The sequence below is a fragment of the Daucus carota genome, chromosome 1 (assembly GCF_001625215.2).
Source record: "Daucus carota subsp. sativus chromosome 1, DH1 v3.0, whole genome shotgun sequence".
NCBI classification, from domain to species: domain Eukaryota; kingdom Viridiplantae; phylum Streptophyta; class Magnoliopsida; order Apiales; family Apiaceae; genus Daucus; species Daucus carota.
Genome location: NC_030381.2, coordinates 21,372,375 through 21,389,384, shown reverse-complemented (window position 1 = coordinate 21,389,384; position 17,010 = coordinate 21,372,375). Strand labels below are relative to the sequence as shown.

General features: G+C 31.5%; 1 protein-coding gene across 1 annotated transcript in view; it reads left to right on the top strand.

The window, feature by feature from the left end:
• The first annotated feature begins 907 nt into the window (after positions 1–907).
• The window catches only part of LOC108204308 (protein RST1), a 31,876-nt gene continuing 15,773 nt past the window's right edge, over positions 908–17,010 (top strand). Inside the window, exons 1-15 of the mRNA XM_017373679.2 lie at positions 908–1,398; positions 1,487–1,759; positions 1,891–1,968; positions 2,087–2,363; positions 4,902–5,143; positions 5,231–5,411; positions 5,516–5,703; positions 5,808–5,908; positions 11,685–11,760; positions 13,308–13,439; positions 13,549–13,630; positions 14,309–14,381; positions 14,966–15,134; positions 16,458–16,588; positions 16,730–16,821. Coding sequence (XP_017229168.1) covers positions 1,015–1,398; positions 1,487–1,759; positions 1,891–1,968; positions 2,087–2,363; positions 4,902–5,143; positions 5,231–5,411; positions 5,516–5,703; positions 5,808–5,908; positions 11,685–11,760; positions 13,308–13,439; positions 13,549–13,630; positions 14,309–14,381; positions 14,966–15,134; positions 16,458–16,588; positions 16,730–16,821 — 2,479 coding nt within the window. The 5' untranslated portion in view covers positions 908–1,014. The remainder of the gene's footprint in view (positions 1,399–1,486; positions 1,760–1,890; positions 1,969–2,086; positions 2,364–4,901; positions 5,144–5,230; positions 5,412–5,515; positions 5,704–5,807; positions 5,909–11,684; positions 11,761–13,307; positions 13,440–13,548; positions 13,631–14,308; positions 14,382–14,965; positions 15,135–16,457; positions 16,589–16,729; positions 16,822–17,010) is intronic.

Sequence of the window (17,010 nt, the reverse complement as noted above, 5' to 3'; positions counted from 1 at the left end):
CAAATGAACACACCAAGCAAATTATAAAAAAAATTAGTTGATTGAATCATTTACTAACAAGCTCATCTGAGTTAGTGTCCTCAGTAGTGAGGAATCTTATAAACTTCGGTACAACGCCACCCCAAGATTTCATACCTACACATATATTACAAAAATGATATACGATTCAGTCGCATGCAAAATCTTCTGTAAAGAATCTGATTTGAAAAGGCGTACCTCCAACAAAAAAAGATGTAGAAGCTTCAAGAAGCAGGAGATCTGTTGACACAAAGTCCTCCTGTGAAGCAATTACAATGAAGGCTACTATAAAATAAATTCACTACACCTAGCTGTAATTAGGTGGTAAGTACAATAAAGAGGGGTAGGTAATGTAACGGTCCTTGACACACTTTTTTTCAAAAATGTCCAATAAATTATATTTTAAAACAATTGTGTGATATTTAGTTGTGTTAATGAAAAAATTAATAAGATTTAAAATATTATAAACATTTTCAATGACATGGTTCAACTAGAAATATTTAATTCTATAGAATGATTAATGGAATTAGAAATTGTGATACGAATTGTTTTTATGCTAAAAAAATATACAAGAACAATTTAAAATACATTAAAATTAGCATATTATTTTTAGAATTAAATTTAAAATATATTAAAAAACATTATATTTCAAAAACAAGTTCTACAATCTTTAAAAATTAATATTATAAAAATATAAATCTATTTTTATTAATAATAAATTAATAGGTTCCTGTAAAATTTTTCAAAAATAAATATTAAGCGTAGCTTTTTTTTATTTGACATGAGCAGTTTTAAATATAACTGGATAAGTTCTGAGTTGGATGACCCAATTGCAAGTTTTCGATCAGTTAAATGACTAAAATGTAATTTAACCTGTTTTAACTTTTAAATATATCTGCTAGACAGAGCCGAAATAGGGGAATTGAAGGCAAGTCCATACTAGTTCTTCTTCTTCTTGTTGATAATCGAATACTGCGCATCACTGAGCGGGTGTCAATGGACTCCTACACTCCATTACTGGAGAGAACTCGAGTTCCCCAACCCTCTATTCAATCCTACGCCGTTATATCCATTTTCGACAAGTTCCGATCCTCTCCGCCCCACCTGATTGACGCCGGAAGAGAAGCAATCGCTCAATGTCTTCTCTCCTCTTCCCCCGCCGTCGTCGATCAGTCCGTACGCCAATTGTGTCGTCTCGTGATCCAGGAGAAATTCAAATTGTCTGATGCTTTGATGGAGCTCCAATCAGCCTTAGAAGCCTCCCAATCACGTTTTGTTGATGTGTTTGTCAAGGCTTTAGGCTTTCTCGTTCGCTTAGGCTTCCGGAATCATCCTCATTCGTTTCGCTTTTCGTCTTCCAATGCTCATCCTTTTGTCAAGGTACACTCAGCTATACATCTACTCAACTCACTCATTTGTTTTGTTTTCTCGCAATTTGTATTTTTGCTTATATTGCTAGTTTTTGCAGATACTTTGTTGCAGGCCAGAGGTTCAATCGGAACTTGTCAAACAAGTTGTTTTGTTTATGGTGTCCAACAAGAGTATTGGAATGCTTAAAGTTTGTGATTTTTTAAGCTCCTTTTTCAACTTTATGACCATAAGAATGTCCGATTTTAATTCCTGTTGTCGAAGTCTGGTTTCGTCTGTGGCATCTCTTTGCTGTTCATATCCTCTGGACGCTCTGCCTGTTATGAAGCTGCTAGTTAAATGTCTCAGATTTTGTCCTAGCAAAAATGAAGAAGTAAGTGAACTTATTCGGTAAATTTATTAATCGCCTTCAGTGTTAAGTTGAGTTATTGCTGAATTGTCAAATTGCATGCTATCTGAGTTGCAGCTTGTCGATGCGTGTTGCTCTTGTTCTACTTTTTGCAGGAAAATGTTTCTTACGTTTTGGAACACATGGTGAATATGTTTATTGTGGTTTTGCGGCAGCTGGTTGAGATAGGATTGGTATGCCTCTGGCTATTGTTTCGCATATTTACCTTTATCTTACTTCCTAGGAACTTTGGGAATTGGTTCCAAGTTTATGTTATGTCACTGTAATGGTTAATTTTATTATCCTCTGCAGCTTGTTCATGAGACCCAGCTACAATGTGTGGAACTTCTCGAAACCATCTTTTCACTGAATATATATCTTGACAAGGGTTCCTGTAGGAGTGAAGCTGTGATTGAAATGTCAAGGCGTCTAGTAACTGTCCAGAACGATCTTAGTTTGAGTTATATACCTGAATTTTCGTCTGTGGTATTATCATTATTTATTGCTCTTGTTCAGGAAGAGTTTGAGCACAAACAACTCTCCATACTCCGAATGCTTTTGCTTCTCTTGAAATGGAAAGGTGAAAAGGGTATGATTTGCACCTTTCGATAAGTGTTATTTTTGCCATATAAGTCTGCTTCACATATCGTAGAATTGGCATTTAGCTGATTAATGTTATTCATAAATTAGAAATAGCCTGCTATATTTCTGGAAACTGGACCGATACAGTGGCATTTTTATTGCTGTTTCTACAAAGTGCATGCCGGGTCAACTTTTAGAATGGGTTAATTGTCAAGCAACTCATTCATCTCGTTCTAATATATCAAGTGAACACCAACAAATTTTTTGTCTCACTTGAATCATTTGTCACAAAATTAGTTACACTTTGTTAAATTAACATAAAGTCGGCGCTAAAATAAGTATTTTCTTTTGAATTTCATGACATAGATTTGATTGAGACTTGACGTTTACTCGTCTATATAGCAAATAGTGATAAAATAAAAAAGAAATAAAGGTTTTATATCAAACTGGCCACTCGTTGCGTCAAAGTATCTCACTTGACCCCAGGGCCGTGCCTGAGATTCCAAGTGCCCTGTGCAAAATTAAAATATGTGCCCCAACAACAAAAAGATAATAGTATTATATAAAATAATAACAATAATTTTTTTTTTTATTTTAACATAATTATAAAAAAATTAAAAAACTGGAAAAACAAGTACAAAAATAGTAAGCTATAATAATTATAAAAAATAATAATCATACAAAAACTAATTTAAATGTAAAATATATTAAAATTTGATGTAAAACTTTAACTAACTGATTAATTAATTAATTCTAATTTAACTTTTTCATTGAATATATAAATATTAAATAGAAACCTAATTTAAAATAAATTAGATATTCAAAAATTAAATTATTAAAAATAATATAATGTACAAGTTGTCTAAACGAAAATTAGTATTGACCATTGTATTTAATTATTAAAATCAGTAGTCTAAATTACTAATCAAATAGATTAATATTCTCATTACATATTTTTCTTATTAATTTTATTTTAAAAAAATTATAAATTACTTTATCATTAAGACTAATATAATATTTTTTAATTTTGCTAAGATAATATTTTTTTTCAATTCAAACAATACATACTTGTGCCCCTAAAAAATATGGGCCCTGTTCCGTCGAACAGCCCGCACACCCTTAGGCACGACCCCGCTTGACCCACCCATCTCATCGGGGACTCATTTAAGCCACTGTAAACCAAATATTAAATATATATCATTTTACCCACATCGCTATTCATACCTCTTTACTTAATCGTTTATCAAAAATTAACCGTTTGTTTTTTTTTACTACGAAACCACTTCGAGTACTTTGATAATTGTCTCTAGTATTTATCAAAATACTTTGGGAATTTTTTAAGCAACATAGCTATGCAGTTAAAAATATATATAGTTATAAATATGTATTTATGTGATCACCCTAGCAACGGGTGGGTCAAGTGAGATATTTACATTTTATTATTGATATCATCTCATACTTTGATTCTGTTTCATTTCATCATCTTAACTTATGGACAAGTCCATGTTAAGTCATAATACATGCCATAAAATCCAACACAGAATTTTTAATTTAATGCAAAATTTATATTTAATTTATATAGTGTAACTAATTTTGTGTCGAATGAGACCGAAAATTTAGCAGTGTATCACTGATATATAAACGACATAACTGACTTAGTTGAAAATTAACCCCATTTAGATTTCACTTCTCATTCTACAAAAACTGTATTTATATATGCATAGTATCCATGTTTTTGTGTTTATAAAGCCCGCAGACTGGAATACTTGGATCTGATTTACGTCTAGTAGCCCTCTCTTTTGATAATTGACTTTAAAACTGTAAACTCTCATTGGGAATTATTAGGCATATATGGCCCCAGCGGAGACATTTGGGGTGGTCTAACCGGGTTCTGTACAAGATTTTAAGGTCGTCACTTTGTCAAAGAGCGCCTTGGCAGTGTTGTTACTTTGCCTGTGTTTTGATCTGTATCTGAAATGGAATTAATTAATCAACTACACAGTTAATTTTAACTTTTAAGTTTTAACAACATCATGATGCAAAAGAATTGTGCATGAGCTGCAGAAAGAGAAGACGTTGTATCAGTTAAGAACTGAAAAACAATTAAAGCAATTCTGGGAATCTGTAATCTTTATTAGTGAATAACCTGGCCTACATATATCCTTCTACAAAACAGAATGAGAAATAATAGCTCACTTATCAAACGTGATAACTGCAACTAAGGAAAACAAAGCACTAAACACGTACTGAATAGAAAACGAACAACTAAACACGTTCCTAAATATTAGGAATTATTCAAACTGAACTGGAAATCTTATCTAACACTCAAACGGATCTAAATGACTCTTTCAGTATCTCATAGTGTGTATACTTATTTGTTTTTGATGAAGAACGGTCTATATAGTTTGTCCTTGTAGATCTTTTTATTGATTTCATTATTGTTGTTACTATTGTAGTAATAACTATAGCTGCTGTATAATTTGCTTATGATGTTCATATTGATAACTTTTCAGTACAAATTTAAATGACGTGCTTGCCCTTGCAGGTAATCTTGTTACTGAATGTGTGGTTGAAGAACTTCTTTTCATATTTCCTCTCATGAACCTCATGTCCTCCCCTTCAATATCTGTTAAACAAGCAGCAACAAATTTGCTTTCCATGTTGTATAAGTCCGCAACAAACTTGTTGGTTACACAAGCCAAAGATCAAGGCATTAGAAGGAAAAAACCACCCATTAGCAGACCTGAGCATATCTTTTACAGGCTTCTGCTGCATATATGGTATCAGGTATATTATCATTTAATCATTTTATATGTTTTAGTTACCTATATCACTTGATACTAAACAATTAGTTTGATTTGCTGTAATTTATAGGATCAATTTTTGTCATATGCTTCATCCAACTTAGTTATGACGAATGGTGAAATTAATATGAAAGGAACATATCAGTTACCAAAGAGATGGACTGACATGATGGCAGAGTATGCACTTGGGGTCATTGAAAAACAGAAGTCTTCCGTACCCATCTCCCAGTCTGAGAGCATCTTGCTCAAGGGTAGATGCACATTTTTATTCTTTTTGATAGACATTTTCCTAGAGCCAGTCATGTTGCTGATTTGTTCTGGTCACTCTTTTTGTATCTCTTTTTGTCCTTTGTAGAGATGGCACCATATCTTAGTGCTATAATGAGTGTTCTTGTCCTGCATCGTGCCATGGGTGCTTCAGCTGTAGATCTATTGGCTGTTTCTGGCGACATGAACCCTAAACTTGGTGTACCACTGCTACTAGTCATCTTATTCTATAATAACATAAACTGTGCTAAAGATCGAGACTTCCATCAGATACTGGTGAGATATATAATGCTCATTTTACAGGTGTTTTTAGGGAAACTAGTTATAAGTTGTCATTTTGGAAGCTGTTATAATATGACTTTTTACATCTACGGTGGCAGCTAAAGCTTTTGGGGATACTTCCATCGCTTGCTTCGCATCCTGCAATGGTTCCACTTGTTGTTCAGACTATATTGCCGATGCTTCAGAATGACACGAAACCGTAAGTTATTTTCAAAATTACGAGGCATAAATTTATGTGATGTATACTGCTATTTTAGTCCCATTAATATCTTTTGCACCCATCCACTTCTTTAGATGTCTGTCAGGAACTAGGATTCCTTACTTTAGAAATGTAAATGTGTTTGTGTTTTTTGTGATAGAAAGAGTAGATTTACAAGTCTAGGACTAGGAATATCAGAGAATAGCACTGATAATTAGAAAGATGAAGAACAGTAGAGAGAGAAGCTAACTTGCAAAGAAAGTAGTCATGGAGAGAGGAAGTAACTAACAAACAAGAGAGAAAGATATTTGGTGGAAAGAGTTCCATTTTATCATCTAGCAAAACATGAAATAAATATACAACTGGTGATGTATTTATAGGCTGACTTTTCTAGTAAAAGTATGAAGTAAACTGTTATCAATGCAGTCCATATAGCTAATTTTAACAACCTTCTGGCTGTGAGCAAAGATGAAAATTGTTAGAATTATGACAATAGTTTACTGCATTATCATCATTGATCCCTTTTTACATGATTAACAATGCATACCACTTCAGACGTTCTTATTGGATACACCAACCTTTAATGATTAATAATTGCCCTACAAAATATTGTGTGCCTGAATATATTTTTCTATACATTATAATCCATGTTTTACGTTTTGTATGCTGTAGACTACTGTTACTCTTTGCTGCACGTTGTCATGTATGTATATATATATTATATAGATACAAATTATATATAGACATATATAAACATATACACACACAAACACATATGCCAATTACTCATCTTCTTTTGGATTTATTTACTTTGTCATAGAACAATAACAAATTCTTTTTCCTCTTCACGCCTTCCACCTTCAGCAAATTCTCAACATTAAGAGACACTTTTATATTTTAGAAATATTTTAAATTCTCCATAATTTTCAGTTTCTTCTAAAACTTTTAAGATTCTTCTCAAATTTAGGCGTCTTCACTAAAATAATGATGCAGTATAGAACTCGATTCAAACAAAAGTAGCAATATCAATATGGGGAGAATGAACTACAGAACAATCTCCACCCAAATAGCTTTCTAATCGCAGAAGGAGCAAACTGTATAAGGAAAAAACTCAATCCATATCGATATAAAAATGATGGTATTTAAATCAAGCCAAAAATTATGCGGGGAATACATGGCGGTATAATCATAAAGAAATGCAATTTGTATTTTCGACTATAATTAGTATAATAAATGGTAACAAATAGGAATTATAGAAGGAATATGATTCTCATTTTTTAACTAATAGCTATAAGTTTAGAGAACATAAATGGAATATAATACTTGCTCCATCTATCCCAACCATTTCTTTACAGCTTCTTTTTTGGGGTGTCCCATCCAATTCTTTACATTTCAAAACTAACCAAAAATAGTCAATGTGTCCCACCACTTTACCACTTTTCTTCCCTTTTCACACTACTTTTACTCCACTATCTACCTTTTATACATTAAAAATCAATGAGTCTCACCACTTCACCCACTTTTCTTTCTCTTTTCCACTACTTTATACATATTTGTTAACCTCCGTGCCCAAACCATACGTAAACAAATGACTGGGACGGAGGGAGTATTAAAGAGTACTCCCTCCGTCCCATTCAATTGTATACATTACACGCTTTTAATTTTTTTTATAAATTGTAGTTCCATGATATTTTTTTTAAATTTTTTTCATTAAATAAAAGTTTGATGTTAAAACTTTTATTTAAAAAAAGAAAAGTTTTTCAAAAATATTATGGAACTATACTTTGTAGGAGCCTCAAAATGCGTGCAAACAGTGAATGTATACATCCCACCGGGACGGAGGGAGTAACAAATTAAAGTAATACAAATTTTATTTCAACCAATTCTATACTCTCTCTGTCTCAATGGGAATTATACGTTCACTAGTTGCACGCATTTCGAGGCCCCCATAAAGTATAGTTCCATAATATTTTATTTTTAATTTTTTTTGAATAAAAATTTGAACATCAAATTTTATTTAGATTTTTTTAAAAATAATAATATGGAACTATATTTTAGAGGAGTCTTAAAAAGAGTGCCAAAAAGTAACGTATACAATTCATTGGGACAGAGGGAGTAATACTTATTTGAAGAAAAATAAATATAATTCTTATTTCAAGGAGATGATGACTCGAAAAATATAGGAGAGTGGTTTTTCTGAAGAAACGTATTAAACAAGATGACTAAAAACGTGAGATGTTTAATGAGAAGAAGACTTAAAAAATAATAAGAGAGTGGTCTTTTGGGAAGAAACTTATAAATATGACCATAATTAATGCGAGAGCGACATATTCGAAAAAATATGTTCTTATTTATAGAAATATAACCACAATTCTTATTTTTAGAAAATAAAAAAGTAAACTATTACATGAATATAAAAACTAGAAACTATTACACGAATACCATTCTTATTAAAGTTAACGAGATATAATAAAAATATTTTTTTGCAAAGTGTTGTAATAATAAAAATATTATTTATGACAATCCAAATTAGTGATAAGTTATATTAAATTAATCTTTAAAATTGTATATATAAAAATTTACAATAATTTAAAATATACTCCATCAGTCCCCTTCAATTGTATACATCGGGGTACGGGGACGCGACACGCATTTTAATGCTCCTTTAAAATATAGAGCCCATTTGGTTGAGCTTATGGCTTATGACTTGACGTGTATAACTTAACGTGACTTATATGATAAGATAGGAGTTTAAAATATCTGTTTGGGTAATTTTGACTTATTAACGGCTTACGGGTCATTAAAAATATAATAATAAAAATAAAAGTGTTTTATGAGTAACTTATGACATATGTGTAATTTTTATTAAAAAAAAGTTCAAAAAAATCAAGTCACTATAAAAAGTACCTCAAACTAACTTATGGCCTTAAGTCAGCTTATGGCTTATTTCTTTAAGGAGGCTTCTGACTTATTACACAGAGGTAACAACTTTAAGCCCCAGCTTAAAGCTGGGACAAACAGGCTCATAGTTTTATAACTTATATTCAAGATTTTCTTTTTCTGAATAAAAATTAATATCTAAAATTTTGTTCACGAACTGAAAATTTTAAAAATAAGTTATAAACTATACTTTATAGGAGTATTAAATTGTGTGCCGAGTGGTGGAAAAGAACATATAGAAATGATAGGGATGGAGGGAGAATTAAATATACGATAAAATTTGTTTAGTGGGTTGTTGATGTGAGATATGACCTGAGGTATGAGAAATAACGAGATACATGCTTGTGCTTATTTAGAATAAATGCGTTTAACAATGGAATAAAAATAATAAGAGAGTGGTCAGAAACATATTTAACAAGACGGCTTAAGAATGAGATAGTGACTTATTTGAAAAGACTTGTTTAACAAGAAGGAGATTCGCTGGAAAGGGAGCATGTTAAATACTAGAATTTGATATTTATGTTTTATATTTTGAAAATTAAAAAATTATTACAATAGATTAATATAGATTAAGTACTTCAATAAGATGTAGACATAAGATATAAAGAGCGATGAGTGTGCGCATTTCAAAGGAACGTGTTTAAGAAGAAGGCGGTTCACCGGACAAGAGCTATTAGAAATTAATATTTGTATAATAATAATTATATATACATAATTTCTTTAACAGCTTGTTTATGTGAGATATGAGAAAGAATGAGTGAGCAGTTTATTCCGAATACATTTTTAACGAGAAGAAAGGCTAAAACTAATGAGAGAGCAATTTATTTGGAAGGAAGTATTTAAGAAGGCGGCTCAAAAATAACAAGACAACTGATTATTCGAGAAAAACCGTGCTTAACAAGAAAATGTTTCGCAAAAAAGGGTGTGTATTAACTATTAAAATTAGATATTTATATTAAATATTTTTTTATATATATTGAAAATAAATAAAATATTAAAATAGATGAAGTAGATAAAATAAATGATAAAATATCATTAGTGGGATGTAGACATGAGCTATAAGAATCAACGAGTGAGCACATGAATATCTTCAACGAGAGCGATGCATCAGAGGAGCGTGTTAAGTATTAGAATAATAGAATTTATTCATTAATATGTCAATAATATAAATTCACATTTTATTCATTAATAAAACATTTAATGATGATGTATATTATAATATTAAATTATGAAATTGTTAAACAATCATCATTCTTTCTTTTTAATAAAAAATTAGGTTAGATATAAGTCAACAATAAAAAATAAACAACTTTTCAAATTTATTTGTAAGTAATATTATACTCCCCCCATTCCTCCCATTTGTTTATAAATGGGTTGGGCACATGAAATTAAGAAGAATGTTTAAAGTAATGGAAAAGAGAAAGAAAAGTGAGTAAAGTGGATGTTCAATGTATAAAGTGAGTGTAGTAAATGTATAAAATAGTGGAAAAGAGAAAGAAAAGTGAGTAAAGTGGACAATTAATGTATAAAGTGAGGGTAGTGGAGGAAAATAAGTGGATGTAGTTAATTGTTATATTATAAAATTTACTATATTTGCTTAGTGAAATGCAAAGAATTGAAAGGTTCATTTCAAAAAGGCAATGTAAATAAATGGTTGGGACAGAGGGAGTATATTTTTTATTAAATTCAAGTTAAAGAATATTTTTAGTAGATTTGGTTCATTCGAATTCATTTCGATTTTGAATGTTGCGCTTTTCTACGTGAGAAAGTGTACAGGTACGTATTAAAAAATATGTGAATATTTTACTCCCTCCGTCCCACTCATTTCTATATGTTTTTCTTCACTGCTCGGCACACACTTTGATGCTTCTATAAAATATAGTTCTATAAGTTATTTTTAAAATTTTCTTTTTCTAAATAAAAATCTAAATGTTAAATTTTTATTATAGAAAACGAAAATCTTAAAAATAAGTTCTAAAACTATACTTTACAGGAGCATTCAAGTGCGTGACGCGGCCCCGTCACCAAATGTATACAATTCAAGTACTATATAATAATCCGGTTGTTAATCTAATGTTTAATTTTATAAAATATTGTTACGACTTTTTATAATTTTGTAATTATTTACATAATCTAAAATTTTTTAAATATAATTTTCATTTTTCAAGAAATTTAGATAAAGTTATTAGGTGCTACGAAGCGCGGCTTATTCAACTAGTTTTTATTATATTATACAATATGCCTGCAATCCGTTATGCAATATGTTCTGCACTCTATTATTTAAAATATTATCTATTACATGTGTTCTGCATTTTATAACATTGCTTAAATTTGTTCCACACTATAAAAATATCTAAAATTATGTAAACTTCCTATTCATGTACATTTTTCTACATGTTCGTAAAATTATATCTTTTAATTTTTAATTATTTTGATATTGTAAGTTCTGGATCAGTTTGGCTTAAGTGAGAGATATATGAGGTTTTGTGGGTGAAGTGATGTACATGTGTCATCACATCAAAATCTACACCGCTTGCAATAATTAACAATCTGATGGTTGCTACATAGGTCTTAGAGTCTCCGAACTAATATGAGCTCTCTAGAAACCCCCCCTCCCCTTCTCTCTCTCTCTCTCTCTCTCTCTCTCTCTCTCTCACACACACACACACACACACACTCTCCCTCCCTCGCATATATAAATATATATACTGTGATAATATTAGGATGAGTGCAGTCTTTTTTATATTACTGATTGCTAGTATCATTAATTTTTTTGATTGCATTTTATCATGTAAGGTGTTATAACTTAGTTTCTTATTTTCTTCATGTGTTAAAGTGTGCTGTATGCTACTGCCACACGTGTACTTTGCAAGACATGGGAGATCAATGATCGTGTATTTGGGAGTTTGCAGGTGGATTCTTATTGCTCCATATCTTATTACTTTTGTATCTTGAAGTCTTCTTTTAGTTGCTTTGGTGGACCTAGGTGCTTGAGGGATGCACAAGCATCTAGCCACACATGTGGTTATTATTTCTATTGTGCTATTCTATATGTTATATGGCATTTTATTGGGATTTGGGTACAAAGAATCTCAGTTTTATTTGTAAAAAAATAAAAGAAAGATATTTCAAAAATAAAATATACATGTATCTGAGAAGCTCATAATCTTTCATTTGATGTTGCATATAATGACTGATTTGACTAGGCAGAGCTGCCCTTCATCAAAGTTTAAGAGGTCCCTAGGTCCTAAAAAGAATGCTAACAGTATAAAAAATTCCATATGTTCCTGTATAAATTGGTGTAAACTGTAAACTGTTAATTGCTTTGAAATATTGATCATCGACATGTTTTGTAACATACCAAAAACTAAAAAGAATGAATAGAGAAGATTGCACGAGGCTGTAATTTTAGACTTTCAGATAATTTGTTTAGTTTATCAACATTTCATTGTTTTCCTTGTAAATTTGATGCAGTTGTAGTGCTTCTTTCATCTCATTTCTATATGAATGCAGAAGCATTTTTTGACGTACATTAGAATGTGGCGTGAAGTGAATAGAGATTGTCACCTTTAACTTATAATGAGTTGTCTTTGTGTAAATGATGTCTTTTTGACATTCTATTCAGTTTATGTATAAAGTAACCAATCTGAAAAGGACTGATGATATCTAATATAAATATAGTTTTTACTTTTAGTGTGATTTGTTGTTGTTATTGTTGAATCATCATTTTTTATGCCCTTCAGCTAAAAATTAACTTTCCAAGTATTACACAGAAGTGGGAAGACCGTAAATTATGTTTTGTTGCATACTATCATCATATTCGCTGATACTAAATCCTATATGCTCTTATAATTAATTGCTCTTGCAATATGCTAATCAGATTATTAAAACACACTTTTTCCAGTTTTTGAGACATACAAACCATTATGGTATTCATCAGTTAAACAATAATACAGATAATTAATTCAAATATGTTACTATTATCGGGGATTAGGTCTAGGATGCACATGTCTTGCTTAAATCTGAACGGTTATTTAATTATTGTTTGCTTCTCAAAAGATTTTGGATTAGTTTCTCCACATTTCGGAACCAATGTTTTGTGTTCCAATGGTGGAGCTACTGTCATCTCTTCTCAAAGAGACAACTCTTCGTTTGACATATACAAGCTAGTATATTATTTTTTAAAAATAAAAGCCTCTCAGTTACATATTGTTATGTGATATTTGATGATTCATATAAATTAGAATATTAGACCTAAACTTGTGTATCCTATTTCTAAGTGATTTTTCTATGCTGGCATATCAATGTTGTTGTGCACTTGAAATTTGAAACTACAAATGGTATATTAATACAGATTTCACATACCTGTCTATAATATATTTTGCTTTAGTTCTTTTTGTACGCTACCTGTTTAATCATTCTTGAGCTGTTGATCTGTTATTTTGACTGTTGTTATTAGAGCGTATTACTCCCGAATCGATTTATCCAGTATGCATCTCAAAGAGATATATGTATAAGCATGGCAATTTCTATACGAGATGTTTGCAAGAGAGATCCTGATAGAGGCGTGGACCTTATTCTCTCTGTATCGGTGGGTTAACATGTCATTGTAGTAATTCACACTTATCTTTTTTTTATTCCCCTGGACTGACATGTAATGTCATACTTGGTCTTCTGATTCTTTTTATCTACACTAACAGGCTTGCATTGAGAGCCGTGATTCTTCAATTCACACTATTGGCCTTTTAAGTCTTGCCCATCTTTGTGAAGCTGATGTAATCGGTATAGTGTTACGAACTCTTATAAATTTACTCTTCTGCTCTTAAATGAGTTTAGGTCCTTGTCTCATTACTCACTTGTTATGTATAGTTAGCAGCAGTGCGGAAACATGGACAAAATGATGATCGTCTGAAATAGATTTAAATTAGCACATCTTTAGTTATATTCTGATAATTTTTTTGTTGCTTGAGTGTCAACTAAATGTATAGAACTCAAGTGTGTTGTCTCGGATGCTCTTCCCAGCTATAATAATAATCTCTAAACTACTTTATTAAAATATGATCTTCTTGATTTACTTGAGTAATTATGCTTGATGGCATTAAATTAGTCATAGTTTGTATTTGATGTGATGGACATGGAACTGTAAAATTTAAATTTTTGACATTGTCACAGATACAGGCTTCTGCTTCTTTTGGTCATTTGTAGTTGCTGTATGCCATTTCTATGAAATTGTCTAATTATGAGTCGTAACTGGTTTGGAGGGAGTAAAAGTATTACGAAGCTTCTTGTTGGCTTCACTGTGTAGTCTGAGCTTTCAATTTCAGCATAAAACTTAAAACTAGTTTATTTTGGTCCGAATATCGAGTCTGGTCCACAATATATATCTTAATTTATTTAGTTTGAGTCTAAAATTATTAATAAATAACGTTTGGCCGTTTTTGTTTTCCTGTTTAACTCCAGATTTCTATACTGCTTGGGGTGTTATAAGAAAGCATTTGCTCAATTACTTGGAAAATCCTATTATATGTCACGGGTAAGCATTATGTCGGCAACATGTATGTACCTACTAGAATATCCCTTACATTTTGTAGTTAGTAAATTGGTTTTCTCTAAGTAGTATGCATTGCTGGCTAATCTTTTTTGTTATTGAATATGCTTGTAAAATGTAAATGCTCAATTATGTAAATATGAAATCACCTTCACCTAATAAATTAGTTCTATCATTTTTGGTATACATCCAAGTAAATCGAAATCAAAAGAAAGATGTCGATGAGTCGATGTTGCCGAAGGTGTATACTTCATAGTTGAATCTGGGCCTATAAAAATGCATTAGTACTATAAGGTCCCCTTGCTCATGTGGACCTTATGCTGACTTTTGCAACACTGAATACCTTTCCTTCCATATTTTACAAAATGTTGAACTTAAATTTATAGTGCATATGGATAATGGATTTGAAATATTGATTTATATCGGCAATTCCACAAAGCATGCATCTAATCTTTCCCTGCCAAATAGTTATTTGAAAACAATTAGGATCCGCATGAACGCATGTGCGATTGTAGCCATATATTGTTCATCCTGTCTCTTGATTATAACTTGTGTTAATGGCTCCGCAGCGTTTCTCTTCTTCTACGATGTGGTGCAATGGATGCTGCTGTATTCCCAGAAGCAGCAAATGATATATTGCATATATTGTGGGAGATTGGAACCACCCTCCATCCTGCTAGTGAATTAATGTGGACAAAGGCTCGAGCAGCTGCCTTTGAATCATTGACTTATTATGAGGTAAATTTTTACTGAAGCTGTTGCCTTTGATCCTAATTGAAACATTTACATGTATCTAGATGCTTACAAGTATATCTTTTTTAAGTTGACTTTCTTAACTTGAAATTACTCTTACCGTGGGCACTTCAACATAATGAAGAACATAATTGTAAATTTAAACTATTAAGCTATACTCAATTTTTCTCCATAATGTTTTTCTTGCCTCAATGTATAAAATTTCGGCTTCTCTCGCTTTCTACATAGTAACAAGACAGAAAGATAGGGAATTAAATTGTCACAAGTTATCATCTCAATGCCAAAAATATTATTGCAACGCATGTCTGCCACTCTGTTGAGGATACAATGCCACAAGTTTTTTTATTTTTTGTTTTTGTCGATGTTATTACCTCTTTGTGAAGAGCCTAGCTCCCTGTTACTATGGATTTGCCCAACTTATCAGAACAAACATCATTACTTTGATTTTTGATGCACCACCCATAAGATTCCTGGTTTCCAATTTCTATTTCTTTGGACCTATTTATTAAATAATTGCAGTAGGTCTCACTTTCTTATCATCAGTGATACATGTTCGCTGAATTTGTCTCGCATGTATCTTGCTAACCTAGCGGATAATCAGATATGTCATATACATGTATTCCAAGTTTAGCATGGAATCATGGTTATTCCTGTCGGAGTCCAGAAGAACAACTTTGCCTGCTATATGATTAACCAAAAGCAATTTTGTCCCTACTATGCTAATACGTCCCACGAAGCTAATAATGACAGCAGTCGTCGACTGATTCTTAGTGTAGGTTATATACAGACACAACATTTTGCACAATCTTCTCGCAGAGCAAGACAAAATGCCTGTTTTTTTATTGGTGGCATACTTTAAAATCAGTTTTTCACAGCTTTACTAGCTAACATCAATGTTTTGCAACTATACAATGCTTTGGGGAAAGTTGATTTTGTTACTAAAATCACCTTAACATGCCAAAAATGTTTTTTTTTGCTAAGTAATGATTAAATAAAAAAAACAAAACAAAATCCTATGTTATATTAAAACAAAACCCTTATAACGTCTTTACCACACACTACTCAGTTTTTTCCGACAAACTTTTTCCACTGATGTTTGTGTTGCCCACAAAAAATGTTGAACTAGCTGCAAGACTCTCTATAGCTGGGAACATAATTCAGATCTCTTAAATAACAACAGCAAAAGGATGATCTGTTCTGCAATTGAAACTCTTTTTTAATCACCTATAACAATTTGTTTCATTACTTATTATTTAATCCTTGATTTTTATTTTTATTTTGGTTTCAAACCATGCAATGTTTTGTTAGGTATTACATGTTCAGAACAGCACTCCAGAATTTAGAGAGAGAACCATGGAGTTGCTTACTGCTGAGACCGATACCGAAGTGCTTTGGGCTATGGAAAAATTTGTCATAAATATTATCAAATTTGAGCACCAGTTAAGAATTGTTCAAATCAACGTCTTGTAGTCTGCTTCATATGTTCATCTTGATAAATGAAATCACTGATCTATTTTTTAATAATTTGTAAGAAACGTAAATGCTGATAGCTGCATTAATTTATTTTATTTTATATCCAGGACAAGGCAAAGATTAGTGAAGGAGAAACGGGTACCTCGAAATAAAATCGAGAAGTTGGTAAATATATCTCCACAGCTAAATTTCAAGCAAGGTATGACTAATGGTTTCAGTTTTCAAATTGGTATCGTACCATGCAATATGCGCACACGACACTGGGCATGGAGTTGTGATTAAATTAAGACAGTTTGCATGATTAGATTAACGCATATTCAGCTTACTGTTGGCCATTCGCTCACCTTTAGTTTTTTTGAGGAAATATGGATATTATAGATCCTATTAT